Here is an 18,763-nt window from a genome sequence, read left to right as displayed (position 1 = left end):
ATGCCATCTTCAAGTCACAGCGCTGGGTCCGACTGTGCCACACCACCGATGTCCACCGAAACGAACATTAGCCGAGGCTTAACACCATCACAAACAATCGCGACGGCCGGTATCTCCTCAGCTGAAAACAGACGTGCACAACCGATGAAGACTGCCAAGACAAAGACGCTGAACATGTGAAGGTGGCGAAGGCCCCGATTCGTCGGTTGTTGATTGCAAGTGCAGTTGCGATGCACTTGATTTGCAGTGTTTTGGTGCTTGCCACGCCACCTGCCACACCATTAGCAGCTACACAAGAGTTGCAAAGCTTCAGAGATTCACGACGGGCAAGAAGTCACGGAGGTCACTTAGAATGGAGAGGAGGCAGCCGCCGCTGCCTTCTGGCCGACCCCATGCCGGTTAGATTTTTCCCGATTTTGCCTTCTCTCGCCGTTCTCTCCGTTCCGGAGGCGACGCAGCCTTGTGTATAGGCAGTGGACGTGTTTCTCTGGCCGTGTGCCAGGCGCCAAGCTGCCGGCACGGTGGCACGTAGTTCGAATTATCCGTGGCGGGACCTTCTCGCGTTCGAATTAATGGGCTTTTTTATACATAAACTTCTATGGAGCTTGGCTGGACCAAATCTTACAGTTCGAATTATCCATACATTCAAATTACTGAAGTTCGAATTAACGAGCTTTCACTGTACAAAACATCCGTGCAACTGTTTACAAAGAAACAGCTGCCTTATTACGCAGAATTCCAGCTTTTGTCTTCTTTGCCTTAGCATTGGCACCCAATATTCTGTCATTGATATTGTGGAAACATGAACGCATGATTTTTCGGCCCTGATTTGTAATTGCTCCAGCGATTGGGCACACAGCACTTATTAGGCATTTCCTGGCATGAATGTAATTCATATTCCGCGGCAATGAAGGCTTGCCGGACATACAACTGCAATCGCAGCACAAGCGCAGAGGCTACATGCACGGTTCACGTCCAGAGAAGTGTGCTCGGAAGCATGTCGCAGCATACCAGGAATTTTCTAACCCAGAGGCTATCCAAGGAGCAGTAGGGTTCCCGGAACTAATAGAATTATCGCCATCGTCGCCCACTTGGTCTTCCGCGTCTCATTTTCAACACAGGTGCACCGCTCGTAGCTTTGTAGCAGACTGCACAAAACTTGTATGTGGGCCTCTTTTGCGTGACGTAGCTCAAGGGGAGTAAGTACAGCCGAAGGCCTTAAGTTCTCTAGAGGGTGCTGACCTTACGCGCCCTCTCCGGTGCTGACGTCTGAGCATGTAACAAGTACATGCGGCATTTCTGGCACATAAGCTCCTATATGATGTGGCCAGACATCCGCTCCACCAGCACATCCCCCTTCGTAAGACATGTAGGACAGGTGTGTACAATTCAGATGCGACTGCATAACAGGTACAGTGAAACCTCATTAACTCTTTCGGGACCGCGGTCCGGATATCGTGCAAAAATGCACGATCGAATTGCGCGCGCTCTCAAACGCGAAATTTTCGCGGTGGAACCCGTGTCGCCATCTAGTGGGGTTGTTCCACATCTCTAGTTGTTGTTTTTGTGCAATTCGCCTCTCTCGCGGCAGGCGGCGACGTAGGAGAGATTTTAATCTTGGGCGCGGCGGCGGCGGAGATTGAGAAGCATGGCGTCGACATCGCGTCAGGCCGCGCGAAGAAAGAAGCGTCTGTCGCGCGATTCAGCTGCTTCAACTGCGGATTTTTCTGATACAACGAGTAGCGAAGAGTCCGAAGATGAATTCTCGAGCTCCGATTTCAGTTCAGAGAGTGATTCAGCGTTGCAATCACCTGGACCGTCAACTAGTGTCCGAAGGTGAGTATTTAGTTTCGCTTTCCGCCCGATCTTGAGTATTTACGCGGGATCACTATATGTTCTCAATTTTTTTCTGTGTTTGGTAGGGTTTCCACAACCTACGGGAACGACGTCCTGTCCCTGCGGCAGAAGCGTATTCAGTTTTCTCCCAAGCGGGAACCTGGTGTGCATCTGACCGAAGATGTGGGTGTGGCACTCCGAAGCACCACAAAGAGATTCCTCACCGCCCTGGACTTCTTTTTCCTTTTTTTCTCGGCCGATGTTATCCAGACTGTTTGCGAGAACACCAATAAATATGCCTACACGAAGATCTTGGAGAAGCCCACTCATGCCCGTCCCGATGGGTCTTGGGAAGAGGTCACTACAAGTGAAATGAGAAAGTTCATTGGCCTCATAATCTACATGGGCATCTTGAAAGCACCGCGAATCAAGCTTTACTGGAATGTGGGAAGCATCTATAGTGGTCTGCTGCCACCACGAATTATGCCGCGGCGTCGCTTCATAGCACTGCTTGCGATGCTACATGTCGCCGACTTGGACGATGTAACTCAGATGTCAAAAGGAAAGCTTCGCTTCATGTGGTGGCTTCTGCAGCACATGAATAAAGTGTCGGCAAAGCTATTTCAGCCTCATCGAGACCTCTCTGTGGATGAGCGTATGGTGAAGTCGAAAGGGAGATCAGGGATACGGCAGTACATCAAGGATAAAGTGACCAAGTGGGGCTATAAGCTTTGGGTTCTTGCAGACCCGGTCACCGGGTATACAGTACAGTTTGCTGTATACACAGGCAAGCGCGAGCAGCCAGGGCCCCACGGGTTGGCTTTCGATGTAGTTTGCCAGCTGTGTGCAGAACACTTTGATCAGGGCTACAAAATTTTTATGGATAATTTTTACACCTCGACACACCTGTTCAGTCACCTCCTCGATCGGAAAACATTGGCTTGCGGCACTACGCGAAAAGACCGCCGCGGATTCCCTGTTGAATTGAAAGACACGCACTGGGAAAAGAAAGCTCAACGAGGTGAAATTAGATGGTTGCGTGACCAAGAAATTCTCTATCTTCAATGGAAAGACCGACGCATAGTGAACATGATGAGCACGATGCACACAGCCAACGAGACAGTCACTGCAAAAAGAAGACAAAGAAGTGGAAGTACCTGGACCCAAATTTCTATCCCAAAGCCTTTGCTAATTCACGAATACAATTCTGGAATGATTGGAGTAGACAAATCAGATCAAATGATTGGCTACTACAATGTACTGATGCGCAGTGTCCGCTGGTGGAAGACTCTCTTCTTCCACTGCATCGACATAGCATGCGTGAATAGTTTCATACTATTCCAAGAATATAGGAAATTACATCCAGACGTCCCTGAGCTGGCCAGAAATGCTTCCTTTGACCATTTAGCTTTCAGGGAGGAACTGGTGCAACAGCTTCTTCATCTTGAAGGAGCCAAGCAAACTCGTGCTCCTCCACCACCACCTGCAAAGCCTCCACTTCACAAGCCCCAAAAAGTGGAGAGACGCAAAAATTGTAAACTTTGCTATCGACAAACCAAGAATGAGGTCAAGACTACTGTTTTCTGCAGTGACTGCAACGCACATTTGTGCTTCAATGCTTCGCGGAACTGCTTCCTTGAGTGGCACAGAGAGGGTGCACAGAAGTGAGGGGTGAACAGTGGTGTGAGAAATCACACACAAAAAGAATGTACATAAGCCTGCAAAGTTTTTTTGCCTCAAAGTTGTCATAGAGGTATTTTAGCACATTTTGTATATCCTGGAATTTTTTTAGTGCTGCTTTTTACTTTCATATGCAACAATTTCCAACTTCTTTTGTTTACGTGAAGAAAAAATTTGCATTTTGAGATTTTTTTTTCTGTTATGTATACTATTTAGTTATTTCAATTTTTCTACAATAAAAGTCCAATCACTTAGCTTCATTTTGATGCATATGTCAACAAGATAGTGCAAAAATTTCATTGAATAAAAAAATATTTTCTAGCAAGTATCAGAATTGCCTTCTTTTGGGCGGTCCCGAAAGAGTTAAGGGGGGACACAATAGTCGGCCGAAGCTCGGAAAAAGTATGTACTACTAAATGGTAGTGCTGCTTAACCGAAATAGCCTGAGATCGCCCACTTACCTGTCAAAAACGGAACTTGGAGAGAGTGCGATTGAAGGGGAAAAACTTGCAGTTATTTATTCACTCCACGCGACAAGTGTTATTTTTGTTTGATGCCGCAGCGGCCTAGCAGCGACGACAGCGGCCTAAAACTTACTGAAGCTGCGAGCCAGCTTTTTAGCCAGCCCCCTCTTCTCGGAAAACACGCGCCTGGCATTACGTATTCTCCGTGCACATACGCGGTAGCGCTGCAGAAGTTGCGGGGCACCTTTTTCATTGCGGGGTGCTATTCTCCTTGCAACGATTGCATTCATGAGGCTGACGTAACGTGCAGCTTCTGCCACTGTCGGGCCTGAATTGCCCGTGCTGTCGCTTCCCGTGTCGTCCTCATCACTGTTGCTTGTCGACACTTCGGCAACAACAGAGGCAACGATGGCGTTAAGTCGATCCTCATAGCCAATAGCTCTTCGCATTTGCAACAGCACTGCCGAGCAACTTCTTCGCATTCCAAATGCCATGCACCGTAGTCAACAGCAGATCCCTGTTGCTGCCAGCGCCGACTTCGTGTCACGTTTGATAGCATGAACGATGTCTAATTTTCTTCTCTGCTGAGCACCCAGCGTCCTTTTTATGCAAGGTTAAGCATGATGTGAGTACTCCATTTCACGATGCTGTCGACAAAGCTCGAAAACTGTGAAAAAGAGTAGCATAAAAGGCATCACTAGAAATACACTGTCACAGAATGTCTAGGCCAAGGGCAAGCGTATATGCATGCAGAAACACGCGTTGACATACTTGGGCCATGTTCTTCAAAGAACACTTTCGAAAGAACTCATTTTTGTGATATCTTGCTTGCCAAGACCAATGCCTGTAGATGCCGATTCGCCTTGCACTATTGTGTTAAGCACAGTATCACATATACCACGATACTACATATAACAATGTATTGACTTAAGAGTATGAACTTATGCATTAGGGCTATGAGAAAAAAGCTGTATGCAGTCGAAACCCACAATAACGAAATTGCCACTGAAAGCAAACAATTTCGCTCTTGCAGGAATTTTGTTAGCGCGAGAATGCAACAGAAACAAATTCTGCGACAAATTCTGGGAATTGGCTTGCAAAAGACATTGCCAAAAGTCCGTAGCTTACTTTGTCGAGCCTTGCCCTGCAGCAATTTGACAGTTCTGAATTTGCACTGGAAAAAGTGGTCTATTGCCATGTTGTTGTCGTGCTCGCTGAACAACAAACTACTGTAAAAACCCGCCTGTAATACGAGGTTTTCTTCCTAATATTAGTGTCCAAAATTTTCACCTCGTACTATATGTGGAGCTGAAAAAAAATTCGGTCAGAAATTTGGGCTAGAAGCTTTGGTTTTGTTATTGTTGCGTGACTACAGCATCGTTTCTTTACTGTTGAGTGCGCACCTTGGGCAGCACATGTGCAAACCACGCTTTGCGAAGTGCATCTTTTTTATTCCGCATTGAAGGACCAAGATGTCCAGACCACGAAAACAGTACTCGGCTGCTTTCAAGAGAAAGGTTATTTTAGCTGCACAGGACATCGGCAACAGCGCGGCATGGAGGCAGTTTTGCATCAACGAGGGAAGCATTCGCGGGTGGCGTCGACAGAAGGAAGCACATTTCGCATGCAGTGGAATGCGAAGAAGCTTTTGCGGCCCAAAGAGTGGGACATTCTTGGAAATCGAACTCTCCCTGACGGAGTTCGTACGCCAACAGTGAGCCACGCATCTAGCTGTGAGCGTGGAGCTTATGCAGGCAAACGCTAAGGAGCTTGCAAGAGAAAAAGGGCTACCAAGCTCTGCCGTCAAAGCGAGAAAGCACTAGATTTATCGCTACATGTGCGGTGCTGAACTTCGATTTCGCAAAAGCTGCCCGAATCGTTCGAAGAGATGCTTGTGGCTTTCCAGCACCATGTTATTTCGCCACACAAGTCCAAGAACTTCCAGCTAGGGCAAGTCGGCAATGCTGGCCAAACGCCGGTTTATCTGCACATGCCATTTCCTCTCATCATGCACGAAAAGGGCTCTAAACAACTTTTATGTCCGGTCCACTGGCAACAAGAAAATGCGAGTTACTGTCATGTTGTCGTGCACGGCAGACGGACGCAAGCTCCCACCTTATGTCGTCTACAAGCGCAAGACAGTGCCTAAAGGTGATGAGCTGCCAAAAATGTGGTAGTGAGATGCCATGAGAAAGGTTGGATGAACGAGAATCTTGTGCGTGACTGGATAAAGCTGGAGGTTCAGCAGCAGACGCTTAATCAGCCTTGCTCTGTAAACACACATGACACTGCAAATGACACCTTGATCGAACGGCTGCATCATGGAAGTGCAGGTTGTTGGGGGGGGGGGGGGGGAGAAGCGGATGTTTCTGAGCTCCATGTCATCAACGCGACGGACAGTGCCATTATAAAAAAAAAAAGGCAGACGGACCTGCCTGCCTTCTGCATGTTGGCATCAAAGGTCTCAAGCCAGCCGCCAAATATGGCCCGGGTCATCCATGACTTCAGGTTCATGGTGTATTATACGGGCAGCCTACGCTTTTCCTAGAAGCAGTAGGGCTTATTGCTTTTGCCGATTACTAGCTGTGGTAATTTGTTTGTATGGTCCATGTTGGCGGATAACAAAATTGTTACACGCCGCTGGCTGCGTTTTTCCCCGTGGTATTTCTGGCTTTTTAAGCCCAGGGTCTTTGATGGAAGCATCTCTTAGAATAAGGCTGCCTCATCCATGTTGTAAATGTCTGAGGGCTTGTACTGGTCCTGTACTTCTTTGTTGGTCAGTAGCCATGATGACGTTGCCACAGAGACCGACAGCTGCTGCTTCCCCAGAAATGAATTTGGCCACTGTGTCATGGCGGGCTGTGAAACGGCTCAACCAGCCAGGGTTTGCCTTAACATTATTGTGCCTGAGCATGCACGCGAAGTCCAGCTCCTTCTACTGAAGCACTCTGCCAGATAATGGCTCGTTGTTGGCATGCTGTTCACAAAACCATGTAAACACCCCCTTGTCGATGACTGGAAACGCCGCAGCCGTCACCGTGTTGTTCTTTGCACCAATACCGTTCAGAATGTGCTGAGAATGGAGGCCTTGTTTTTCAAAATTGTAGACATCGAGCTACAAGCAGTTCAAAATTTGTCAGCCATCTCCATTTTATTTCTGGCCTTTTCAACCTGGGCAATAACTGCAGCCTTAAGGTTGTTTCACATGGCGCTATTGGGACGAAAAAAATCATTCTGCCGTGCACGTCGCAGAGCGATTTTCGCTGACAGCTTTCACATGCTTCTACGGCGGCAAAATTTCCGTGACAGCCGTGCACAAGGGTATCCCTTGCTCATGAACTATCCATGCCTGCATCATTAAGGGGGGACGTGGTGATCAAAAGTTATCATTGCTTATTTAGTTTCTTCTCCTGATTCTAAAACTGCAGTTTTCTTCTGTAGGTTCATCATTTCGTTACATAATTAAGAAAACAATGTTGTTTGTTCTTACAATAGACAAATAACCGCTGCACAAAAATAGACAAATGACATATGGACCAATAGCAGAAAGCACAAGCTTCCCAACATAGGAAGCACCTTTATTATTGGATCAATATTTCTTACTTTATAGGGCACTGAACTCCATTGTTTTGAACATGGCCATGCATTAGTCACGCAAAAGACAAATTTTAACAACTTTAAACAAAGAAACTTGAAAAACTGCTTCCTATGTAGGGTGCTCCAATTATCTAGCTTCATGCTGCAATAAAAAAAAATGATATTCATGACAGCTACTGATATATCGCAGTAAATGTCTTGCTGGGTGTGCAAAATTAGTATTTTGCGAAAAAAAAACAAAAAAACAAAAGTCGCATTTAATTGTGAAGAGTCACAAATGTGTACACATACGCATTCCCAAAACATTAGTAGGCTCCTGGGGCGTAGTCAGTTTGGGAATTAGCACCTCTGTGGCTCTTTTTGAACAAGCACTGCACATTTTCTGCCGATGCACGATTGGGTTCAGATGCAGCTGATGATCGGCACCGGTCTTTTTCCTCCATGCGCTGCATACACTTTTAGCCAGAGTTCATCGAGAGTTCTTGCAAAATGCTTGCTGAGGTCCTCCTGCAGCAAGCATTGAATTTCATCACTGCTTCCGCCACTGCAGCCTCAACGCTGAAGAGTGATGCGTGCCGCTCCTTCGGTGTGAGCGCCCCTATTAGCGAGTGCAGGCTTTCGTTGTTATTCTGTGTTTCGCCTTGCTGGCAACGTTCAAGCAGCATCTTGTCAGAGAGCCGTTGGTAAATTGGCAGTAACGCCTTGCTTACATGAGTAGGTAAATTGTAGTGGTGCTTCGGCACAGGTTGGCCTTCGGCCTTTGCGGCATTTTGCCGGCACCAGGAATCGGGACCTTCTGAAAAAGGCTACGATTTAAGATGAAATCATTTGATGTTACGTGATAGTAGCTTGCCATCACGGCCTTCTCCATGGCTTCTATGTCACCAGTGTGGGACTTCAGAGCCCATCCATAATATGAGCTCAATTTGTTGACCAAATCTCCAGTCAACCTTCCTCTTCCACCAAGTGGCTCTGAGCCAGGCCCTCTGTGCTTTGACAGGGCATTACGTAGTGCTGTCCCCATCCTCTTATGGACATGGTTGACACAATCCTCTTTGTCAACTTCTATGAAGCCATATACTTTTGCCTGCTGTAGGGACAAGAAAGTATGGCTGTCACCGTCTGACAGCACAGTTGTGTATCTTAAGCTGTACATCTCCAGCGATCTTTCGAATAAAATGAAGCCAGCCTTTACCGCCATTTCACCAGCCTTCTTATCCATATTTTTCTGACACTCATGACTGGCTTTCTATTCTTCGTATGAAGGGTCACCACCTTTTAGTCCACGCTGACAACCGGCACAAAAGTTGCTCAGCACAACGTAGTCCAAGACAAGTCCCGTAAAAAGTTCAATGACGGCACCGACACTGATGTGCGAACTGTGCCCGCGAGTCATCCAAGACCTGTCGTACGATGCAGCAACGTTTCCCAGGTTGCCGAAGTTTAATTGGCTGTAAAGCTGCCGGACAGACTTTGCACATTCACTTGTAAGCGTCTCAGCTACCCGGGTTGTGGCAGGCGTCAACTTTGTTTCTGGAAAAAGGTACCCCTGCGATGTTTTCGTATGCAGCTTGCGGTGCGATATATTCACTGCTGCAAAAATATCATTGAACGCAGTTTGTCGATTGCCGGTGCTTTGCATCACATGCGCAGCCAGAATATTAACGGCAAACGGGTTCACCCGAGTCCCATTCACACGCGGCGAGCACCAGGCTTACTGCAAGGCCATATTCGCGCTCCTTCCAGCTGATTTTCGCGCTACCGCCGCATGTATTGCAATTCATGTGCTCCAGCAGTGCGTTCAGATTCCAGGCACACCACGGTGAAAACAGTATCGCCAAGCGGGGCGGCCGCGACATTGCCAGCGGACAAGATCTCTGACTTGCGGCTCACTGCTGTGGTTGATGCGAGCTCTTGTAGTTTCTCGTCGGATCTCCTATCGATTTGCTCCAAATGTGAAGGCGTCAACATAACGGTGTCACGACAGACGCAGCTGGCGTTTTCGTTGCACCTACTCATCGCACCACCTAGGCCTAACACTTGGTCGGCTCCATCAGTTCCGTCGCTTGATGCCGTTGGTGGCTCGTCTTCAATGACTTGCGACATGGTGGGGCGTTTTTTGAAGTTATTGAGCATGGACATCTTCCTTTTCTTTCCATACTTGTGCTTAGAGCCAAATTTTCGAAGCGGAGGAGGCATCGTCGCGCGTACTCGCACAATGATCGTATCGAACATGGCGTCTCGCCTGCGCCTCCGCTGTGGCTAGCAGACAGCTCGGGAGTGGGCCCAGCCAATCACGTGGCGTTACCTCGTCACGTGCAGCAACAGCGAATGAGAATGCGCGTTTCATCTATTTTTGCCGCCAGTTTTTGTATTGAACCAGCAAGCCTAACGAAGCAGCAGTGCATGATATTTGAAGCCAAAACCCTGTTCTTTCAAATGAGACCAAGATGGCTGCCCTCAAGGCACTTGTACGCGAGCTAGGCATCATTGAATCTGTGTCGTTTTAGCGTCAACACACGCGAAAAGTCAGGTGCCCTATCTGTTTTAAATTGATAGTATTGCTGAAATATGACCTTACGAAATTGGAAACTTGGCAGATAGGGAGAATAATGGATGTAGATTCTAGAAATGCTATTTTCCAAAAATCGTTTTTTTTTTTTACTTTTTGGGTCTAGAGACCCATGTCCCCCCTTAAATAGAAACAGCATGGAAACTAGTCGGATATTAGGATTTTCCTATTATAATTCTATAGTAGAATAAGTACACAATTTTTCAATGTTTAAAAGTGTTGAGCCTTTACGATGGCTTGTAGATGTGGTGAGCGAGACATTGCACACGCCGCAAGTATGAGTGCGCGGCTTGTGCGGCATCGGTGGGGTTGTTCAGTTTAGTACGCTCTAGTTTCGCTGTTACTCTGGGAGCCACAACTTTTTTCCTGGAGTGTTTGCTTTTGCAGAAGAACAAGCTACTATTGAGTGTGCATGTACAAGCAGCTGGAACAATTCCTAGCCATGAAGAGATTGATGACGGTGGTGATCGAGTGGGTACGTGCCTTGTTTAAGGCGGCGTCTGCTCCAGACGTGGATAGCGTGCAGCTTCTCCTTTTAAACACGAATTGTGTGAGCGGAAGAAAAGAAAAAGGTTTATGAAGCTCCTCAGCTGCAGGTGCTGGTGGCTATGCCCAATTAAAACGTAACTAAAACTGGCCCGCGACATTGCTCCACAGAGCTACCAACGCATGGTAAAACAAGAAAGTGCCTATTTTGATGCCGCTTTCTTCCGTCACACGTTGCTCCTCCCACATAGCGCCAGTCGCTGCAACTCAGCGACAGCGCAACTAACTTGTTGGAATCCAGTCGCGTTGTGCCGACGACCTCGTGGCGATCGCTGAGCGACAGAATTCACTATGTCGCTGAGTGTAACTTGCGCCATGTGAAACAGCCTTTATCCTGCAGCCTCGTAAATTTCTGCTTTTTGGCTAGAGGTGGCATCTTAGCAGGCTGGCAAAGCAGACAGTCCGATGGCCACACAGTCGCCGTACCACACAGTCGACGTACCATAGCACCAACCAAACACAGCGACCACACTGCGCACACACAACCATAGTGTCATCGGGGTTATCAGAGCCTTCATGTGTGGATGTCGATTTGGCTAGTCAGCAGTCATGAGTCAGCATACCACACAGGTGTTCTGTTCCGCCTTAGCGCATGGCACACAGGATTATAATAAAATGTGCCGATTGTGAGGTGGCCTCCGGTTCTCCTTCTCTTTCTTTGTAATTTAAATACTAATATTGCATTTTGGTCTGGACTCTGCGCAGTCACCCGTTGCGATGGTAAACCTTCACCACCATCATCGCTGTCACCTGTTGTGAGGTGCAACTGCTCCGCTAGTAGCTCCACTACAGCCTTCTTCTTTTTTTTCTAAATAATCATTGCGGGCGCACGCAAGTGCGCTGTGGAAGTAGTTCACGCAATTTAAGCGCGCAGCGAATGCATTTGAATAGTTAGGCACGGTTAGTGTTATGTGAGTAGATTATTTGCAAACTGACCTTTACACCAATCCCTCATTAACAAAATTTTACTTTTAAAAAAAGTTTTGTTGTTGTGCTATACGAAATGCATTGACTCCTACAAGTGTTCGCCAGGTTCCTGAAAATAGTTTGTTGTGGCGAGAATTTGATTGCTTTGGAATTTCGTTATCATGGGTTTCGACTGTACAACAATGTTATGACCGCATGTTGGATACAATCAAAATTTTGCCTTCTGGATGGCATTTTCTATGCAGACTGAGATGACACTTGGGTTGCTAAGCTCCCCTTGCACCAAACGATGCCAAGATGGGGCAAAAAGTTAATCTATGCAAGTTCATATTTGCTACCATTGCTGCATGCTGATTGCTAAAGCCACAGAGCATTGTGGGCCACAAGATGGCACCAGCTGCTTTTTGTCCACACCCATGATCATGCTCCATAAGTCTACAGAGAAAAAAGAAAGATAAAAGCAATGTTTGAAATGAAGTGGCATGGTGATGCCCTCCCTTCCTACAATCTCTCTCTCTCTCTCAAGTGCGCATATGTGCTATGGAAGCAGCCCTGTAGCTAAGGGCAACTCGGTTTGTAGAAGATAGTGCCAACTAAGTGCAAAGCTGTTTCAGTTAAAATGAAGCTGTGAATTTTGTTTTCAAGACCAAGACTACAATTCTGTATGTGCTCACGCAGTCGACAATATCAATTATTCTGCAAACCAGGATTACCATTATCATGATAGCTGGACCAGTGGCCATGCTGATAAACAGAAAAAGGGTTGGGGACCCTTTTCCATCATAAACAACTGTTCTTAAAAGGCTAGCTTTGTGCACAGGGCCTAAACCTACCATTGTAGTGAAACCAACATGATGGGAGCAGCTGGCATTACCGAGCTCTGGGAGCACATCACTACTGACACTGAAGCAGGTGGTGCTTCGATGGAGGAGTTTCTGATAGTGCTGCCTCATTCTGTGAAGAGATATCTGACGAGGCAACTCTTACGCCAAAGACAGCGGGGTTGTGCGACGGAGGCAATGGCAGCAGTGGCAGTGACGACGAGATTGACAATTGCCCATCTTTGTTCCCGAACCCAGTGTTCACACAAAGTGCACTGTCATCGATTCTAGTCGCTTGTTGGTTTTGAGCACACTGCACTTGTGAACCTGAAACTCGTGGGGTGATGTCAGCAGTTGACGAGGCCAGGATTTACTTGCTACGCGTGGTTTTCAAATGTCGCAACATGCATAGTGCATGGAAGGTCTCTTTGTCTTTCCATGTGCCTTTAGACTTTTGACGTGTGCAGGTCTTTTGGTTTGAAGCATGGAAGTTCTCAAAGCACTCACTGTTGCTTCTTTTGTTGTGCAGACATCTACCACATCGTGTCACAAAAGCAGATAAGGAGTGAAGGGGACAATGATCCGTCTCCGTCTCGAGACAACATCCCCATCACGATTGCTCCCACGGACCCGACGGACAACCGCAAGAAGTCGTGTGCCTGCCAGCAGTAGCATGTTGGCTGCTGGATACACCACTCGGCTGCGCAGGGCCCCTGTAAAGTAGGAGGGACAAGAGAAAAAAAGAAACGAGGAGGGCACAAGAGCACTCCTGCACTGTGGCCTTTTTCTTTTTCCACTTTTGTTCTTTCCAAACGAAAAAAAAAACTGCCCCTACGTTGCCCTCTGCCCTCTTGCTTTTTTTTTTTAACAGTGCCCTATTTCTCGATTCAGTTTTTTCTCTCTCGTTCAGATGACCCCCAGCTACTGCCCCTCCCCTTACCCATATTTTTTTTTACCAAGGAATGGCTCATTTTTGTAGCATTGCTATGTTTAGCACCAGCGTTGCTCTCGTTTAGAGATCCTCAGTGTTGAACTGAAACAGCATTGCTCGTGAACTGTGCTACAGCGGGCCGAGCGTACTGGTGCATTCAAGTCACCTGCTCAGTGTGACCCTTCAGTTGTCTGAAGGGAGATGTCAGGTCATCTAGTGAAAGGTGCAAGCTAATATCTCTTTTTTTTTTCTTTTTTGAAGACCAGTCGGGATTTTTTTTCTGCCATTCCTGATGTTGCTGTATGCTGTGAGAATAAAGAGGACACTTGTTTAACACAGCTGCACTTCTGTCGCGATAATGTTGTCCTGATACACTACATGTGTATTGGCTAGAATTCAGTGGCTGAAGTTCACCTTTTCAGTGGCTTTTGAGGAGGGACATCAGTGATGTGCTCCAAATTTAACCCTAGTGCATTGTTTCTGGATTCAGAGCTGCACGTCAAGCTGTTCTCCCCCTAATTTAGCCTCGAAATGATTCAAAGTGCCAGGTGTTTTGTTGTGAAGGCGTGCTGATGTCATTGGTCCCTAACTGCGCCTTAGCCCAAGCAATCTTTCCATTGGGTGTGTACTTGCAGCAGTAATTTGCTGGAGGCTCCTCGCTTGGGTAGTCCTTTTTTTTTCCATTTTTTTACTCGGTTGTCATAGGTGTTCTGTATTCAGCAGTTGCTGTGACGGATTGAGTGAGCGAGAAAACGTTTTGTGGAAATGATCAATTTGTATTTCAATGACTGTACAATGGATGACGACGTTGGTTGCGTGGACGATTTCTTGGATGCCATACGAGCGTGTGCGAGAGAGAGGAATCTGCTATGCATCTGCGTTGCACCAGCGCTAACTGCCCCAGCCAACAGCCTCTGTTTTGCGCATGTCGCCCCATAAGCAAGGGCTGTGGCAGTGAGCGCTGGTGTACGTGGAGGCCCTGTCATCCCGTGTATATATATATAATTACCAATAAAGTCCCCAATGTCTTCGCTTATAGTGCTGCTGCTTTTTTCTTCTGTGGCATTGTAATGAATGCTGTGTCATCTGGGGGCCTCATGACAGCCTCAGGCCATGCAGCTGTGCATTTTTGTTGCTTGTATGGCTTGTAGGGATGTGTTCGTAGCTCTGTGGGTTCTGTAGTTGATTTGATTGCTTTTTGCACATTGGTAGCACTTAGGATAGGACAGGGTTCAGATAGGACAATCCTGTTCCTGCAAGGATATTGATCTTATCTCTCACTGAAGTGGGCATTGTTCTTTTGACTGAGTTTAATGATTGTGTAAATGTATGCAGCCACAATCATTTGTCTTGTGCGGCCTGATAGTAATTTCGCTTATTAAAGCTTGTGCATAGCAGTGCAAAATCTTAAGTAGCTGAGTACTACTGTAGCAGCCTGCGTTTGTAATGCTGAAGAGCATTTGCAGATAATTTCTTATCAGCTGAGTTGATTTGTCGTGGTTTGGCACCTCCCAGTCTCAAATGCATTTGGGGTGAGTTGGCAGCCAAGCTGACCTCCGTATTGTACAATCTTTCCAAGTTGCTTCCTCTGCACAGCTTCGCTATCTATAGCATGCATCTGCTTTCCTGCTCCCCCCTTTTGCGTTTTGCTTTTCTCTGCACAAGCCTGTATGCATTCTTCAATGGGAAATAGCTCATTGCACTGCCAGCATCCACTGCTGCGATTGCATTATTAGAGAGTTTTAGAATAGGGGCCCCAATATTTTGGGGCCCCAAAGAGCTTTGCAGGTGTTAGCGTTGGGGCACGCAGGAGTGAAGAGTTTTAGAATAGGGCTTTGCGTTTGCGGATAGCGTCTTGCGCTGACAGCGCCACTACGGCGTCTAAGAAAAACGATTAAAAATAAATAAAATATACCATTTTATGATGTGAATAGTAATTTTGACTTGCGTGTACTCGCGTTTAATTACAATATAGAGGTTATTCTTCAAGCAGCAAACAATTAGTTGTGCTTAGTTTTGAGCAACAAAACCAACTTTACGTGCCTTCACCAGCCAAGCTTAGCCGTGTTAGGCCTACGAGCCGTAAAATCCACACTCGAATTCGGAATCAGCGGCGTCTAATGAATCAATCTTCATAACACGCTAGTTGAGAGAAAGTGATAACCGCAGTCACTTCTCCTAGCTTGCGAACTTCACGCGTTACCGCGAATCGAACCCAGTTTGGTGCTAGGTTAGAGCCGTCGCTTCGATGGGTGCCGCCATGTTTGTTGACGCAAAGCTTTTGGGAACGCTATTTGAGCTCCCGCTAAATCGGTGAAATAGCGTTCCCAACGCAAAACCCAAACGCAGTTCGCGTCTCGCGCATGCGCAGTGGCTTCGACGCTATTTCTTTGGGACCCCAAAACGTTTGGGGCCCCTATTCTAAAACTCTCTATTGTGATGGCGCGGGCGGGGTATTTACAATTGCTACTAGGTACAGCGGGGCGTGCCACTTCCGCAGACGACGGACGTTTGCGCGCATGCGCGAGTAAGTGCGGGTGCGAGAGAGGAATTGTGGGGACTTTGCTCCTTGAATATACGATTCTGCCGAGGCACTACGGAGGACTTCGTTTCTTAGCCCGTGGTGCATGCGTTTTCCCCTAGGCGTGCCGGCACAAGTCGCGGAGCGCGGTAGGGCCGAACTTCGCGTCGCAAGTTGGCGGCTGGACGTAATCATATTTATTCAATCGTCTTTTCTACTAATTGGAACAACGTGTCATTATTTCGCATTATTGGCGGCGCCTCCACGACACCGAAGCGGCAACAGGGACATCAAAGCTGGAACCCGGACTGGTCCGTCCGGGAATACATACGAAGACACTTCGTATGTATTCTGGAAATTCGCATGTTTCATGCATGCAGTTATCGCATGCTTGTCAACAGCAGTACGTTGAAGTGGTAAGGCTTATGAACGACTTAATTTTGCTTGCAGTGACTCTGCCGCTGCGCCAACTGCACCTAGAGGCGAACTCTGGTACACCCTGCTGAATTTCAGCAAAATGCGAAATCTGCGCCACTATGCGCCAAAGGGTTGCTCGCGATTTCAAATAACTTTCAAAAACGGAACTACGCCCTCAAGCGCAGTTTCACCGCACCATCTAAAGTGGCATCGCGTGGACCAGCGGCTGCATTAGCTCCACGGTGGGCCGAGTCAGGATCGTACTGAGGTTTCTTCCGTGGGTTGCTGTCTGTATTCAGTACCTTCCAACCCGACGCGTGCGAGTTGCTTAGGCAACGGGACAACGGGGACAACCTCTATTTTCTGGCGGCAGCGAGTGCTCGCGCTCGTATATGACCAGCGTTAAAAAAAAAAAAAATTTTTTTTTCCGGGCGAACTTTCATATGGTGGCGGATTAGCCGGCGAAGCTTTTGATCGCAGATCGAGCAACTATGGACAAACTCCGCGTCCAGAAACGGTATTGAATTTAGAATTCGCCCCGGTGAAGCTTGGCGGTGGTAACTCACGCTTTTGCCGCTTGGACGCGTACTCAAACGACTTAGCTTGACGCTTACGAGCGGCCTCCATTGCACGATCTTTATCGGTAGCTTGCGCTCGACGCCGACGATTTGACTCGCATCTGCTCTCACTGGCGTTCTTCGGAGGCAAAGTCACTGGCCGCATTCTACGCTTTCGCGCGGGCACCTTGTAGTTGGTTGTAGTCGCGTCTCTGCTGTCGACGCCTCCCCTCGTACTCGGCTTATTCAGCCGTGCGCGCGATGCATGGTCCTGCCACTTTTCCCACATTTGTTGGTGTTGCAACGATATACCTCTGCAATGCACAATCCGGTTCTTACCGCGGCGCGCATACCCATGTTTTCCCGCCACAGCAGACGCAGCCGCAGCAATGGCGGCTGTGTCTTTCACCTTTCTCTCAAACGCTCTTTTCAACAGAAGGCTCTGTCCTCACTCTCTTCAGTACAATTTATTTCGTCATCGGACGCTTCATTTTGTCATTCCCTAAGACGGCTGCTGTTGGCCGATAGCTGACATCAAGCTGCAGTCTCCTACATGGCGCAGATACCGCGGCCGCGGACATCCGCGTTTGGCTTATGTTTAGCGCGTGGTAGGCACCAAAGGCGGAAATTTGAACTGCGCGCCTTGGTGACATTTAGAAGGCGCCCCGCCTTCTAAATGAGGGCACGCCCCACTGCGCCGTAGCCTTCGCAGTTCAAGGCATTGAAGTAGGAACGGGAACACAGCAGACGCCAAGTTTGATTGCCATTAACTCCGCTTCTACTGAACGCATTGAAGTACTTTTTGTGACAAAGTATTTCTGAAATAGCCTATTTCCACTTCAAATGCCTTTCTCCACATCGATAAAAAGTGGTTCAAGGCCCCTTTAAAGAAAGGAAAGGCGCGCAAGATAGAAGGCAGTTATCGTTGTTGGACAAGATAAACCCCAAAGGGTGCAGACTTAGAGTGAAGGTGGGTAACAGATTAGTAGCATCTCAAGATCCTTCGCCTCACCCCCCTCAATCTCATTTTGCTCAACGTACTGATTCCTGATACTTACTGTCTGAAGGCCCATGTGCGTCATAAGCCTACGCAAAAAAAAAAAGAAAGAAATAAAGAGGCGAAGATTCGTACTCTAAATGGTGCCACAATACCGCATCGCAGCCTCGAAGGGCGTAGTCTGGCTCTGTTGAAAGGCACCTAAAGAAAAAAACTTGAGCTCTGTTACTAAATCGATCGCCTTCTTAAAACACAAAAAATGGCGACGCCTGCCCAGTAGCTACATATATATACGATGTGGCGCTGCTAAGCTCGAGGTCGCTGGTTCGATCCCTGCCGCGGCGGCCGCATTTCGAAGGGGGAGGAATGCAAGCATGCTTGTGTACCAATGCAGTGGGTGCGCGTTACACAGAATCGGTCAAAACTTCATTATGCTTCATTATCAAATCGTGTTTCTGGCTCGTAAAACCCCGGAATTCAATTTTGAACATTTTTTAAACTCTTGCCGTGAGTCGAGGTATCGCCAGAACAGCCGCCAGAAGAAAACATGCGTGGCGACGCCTCTTTGGTGTTCCCGCTCCAACTGTCAGTGACGCCATTGATTTTGATGCCGTCTGAATAGGATCTGTAATAGGTAAATGCTTTATTGGTAAGGATGGCCGTCATTGTGCTCGCAAGCAGCCAGGGACTGACCTTGGCTAGCTGCGGAGGCATTTACTGAACCACAATGGTCCAGAATACGGGGGAAAGAAAAAACATGAAATCGGCTGCGTTTGGTGACGCACTGGCCCTGTGGTTCTGGTGCGAGATTCAAGAAATGGAACGGCGACCTTCATTATCTCTATCAGTAAACATATTACCGCGAAATTAAGTAATTAAAATTGTGCTCTGAAAGAT

General features: G+C 47.5%; 1 protein-coding gene across 1 annotated transcript in view; it reads left to right on the top strand.

The window, feature by feature from the left end:
* Rab11 (RAS oncogene family member Rab11) overlaps window positions 1–14,412 on the top strand; it is a 33,157-nt gene extending 18,745 nt beyond the window's left edge. The window contains exon 5 of the mRNA XM_075692651.1: window positions 12,973–14,412. Within this exon, the coding sequence (XP_075548766.1) occupies window positions 12,973–13,115 (143 nt within the window). The 3' untranslated portion in view covers window positions 13,116–14,412. The remainder of the gene's footprint in view (window positions 1–12,972) is intronic.
* Window positions 14,413–18,763: the final 4,351 nt, after the last annotated feature.

Source organism: Dermacentor variabilis, chromosome 5 (assembly GCF_050947875.1).
Source record: "Dermacentor variabilis isolate Ectoservices chromosome 5, ASM5094787v1, whole genome shotgun sequence".
Taxonomy (NCBI): Eukaryota; Metazoa; Arthropoda; class Arachnida; order Ixodida; family Ixodidae; genus Dermacentor; species Dermacentor variabilis.
This window is presented reverse-complemented; position numbering and strand designations above follow the sequence as displayed.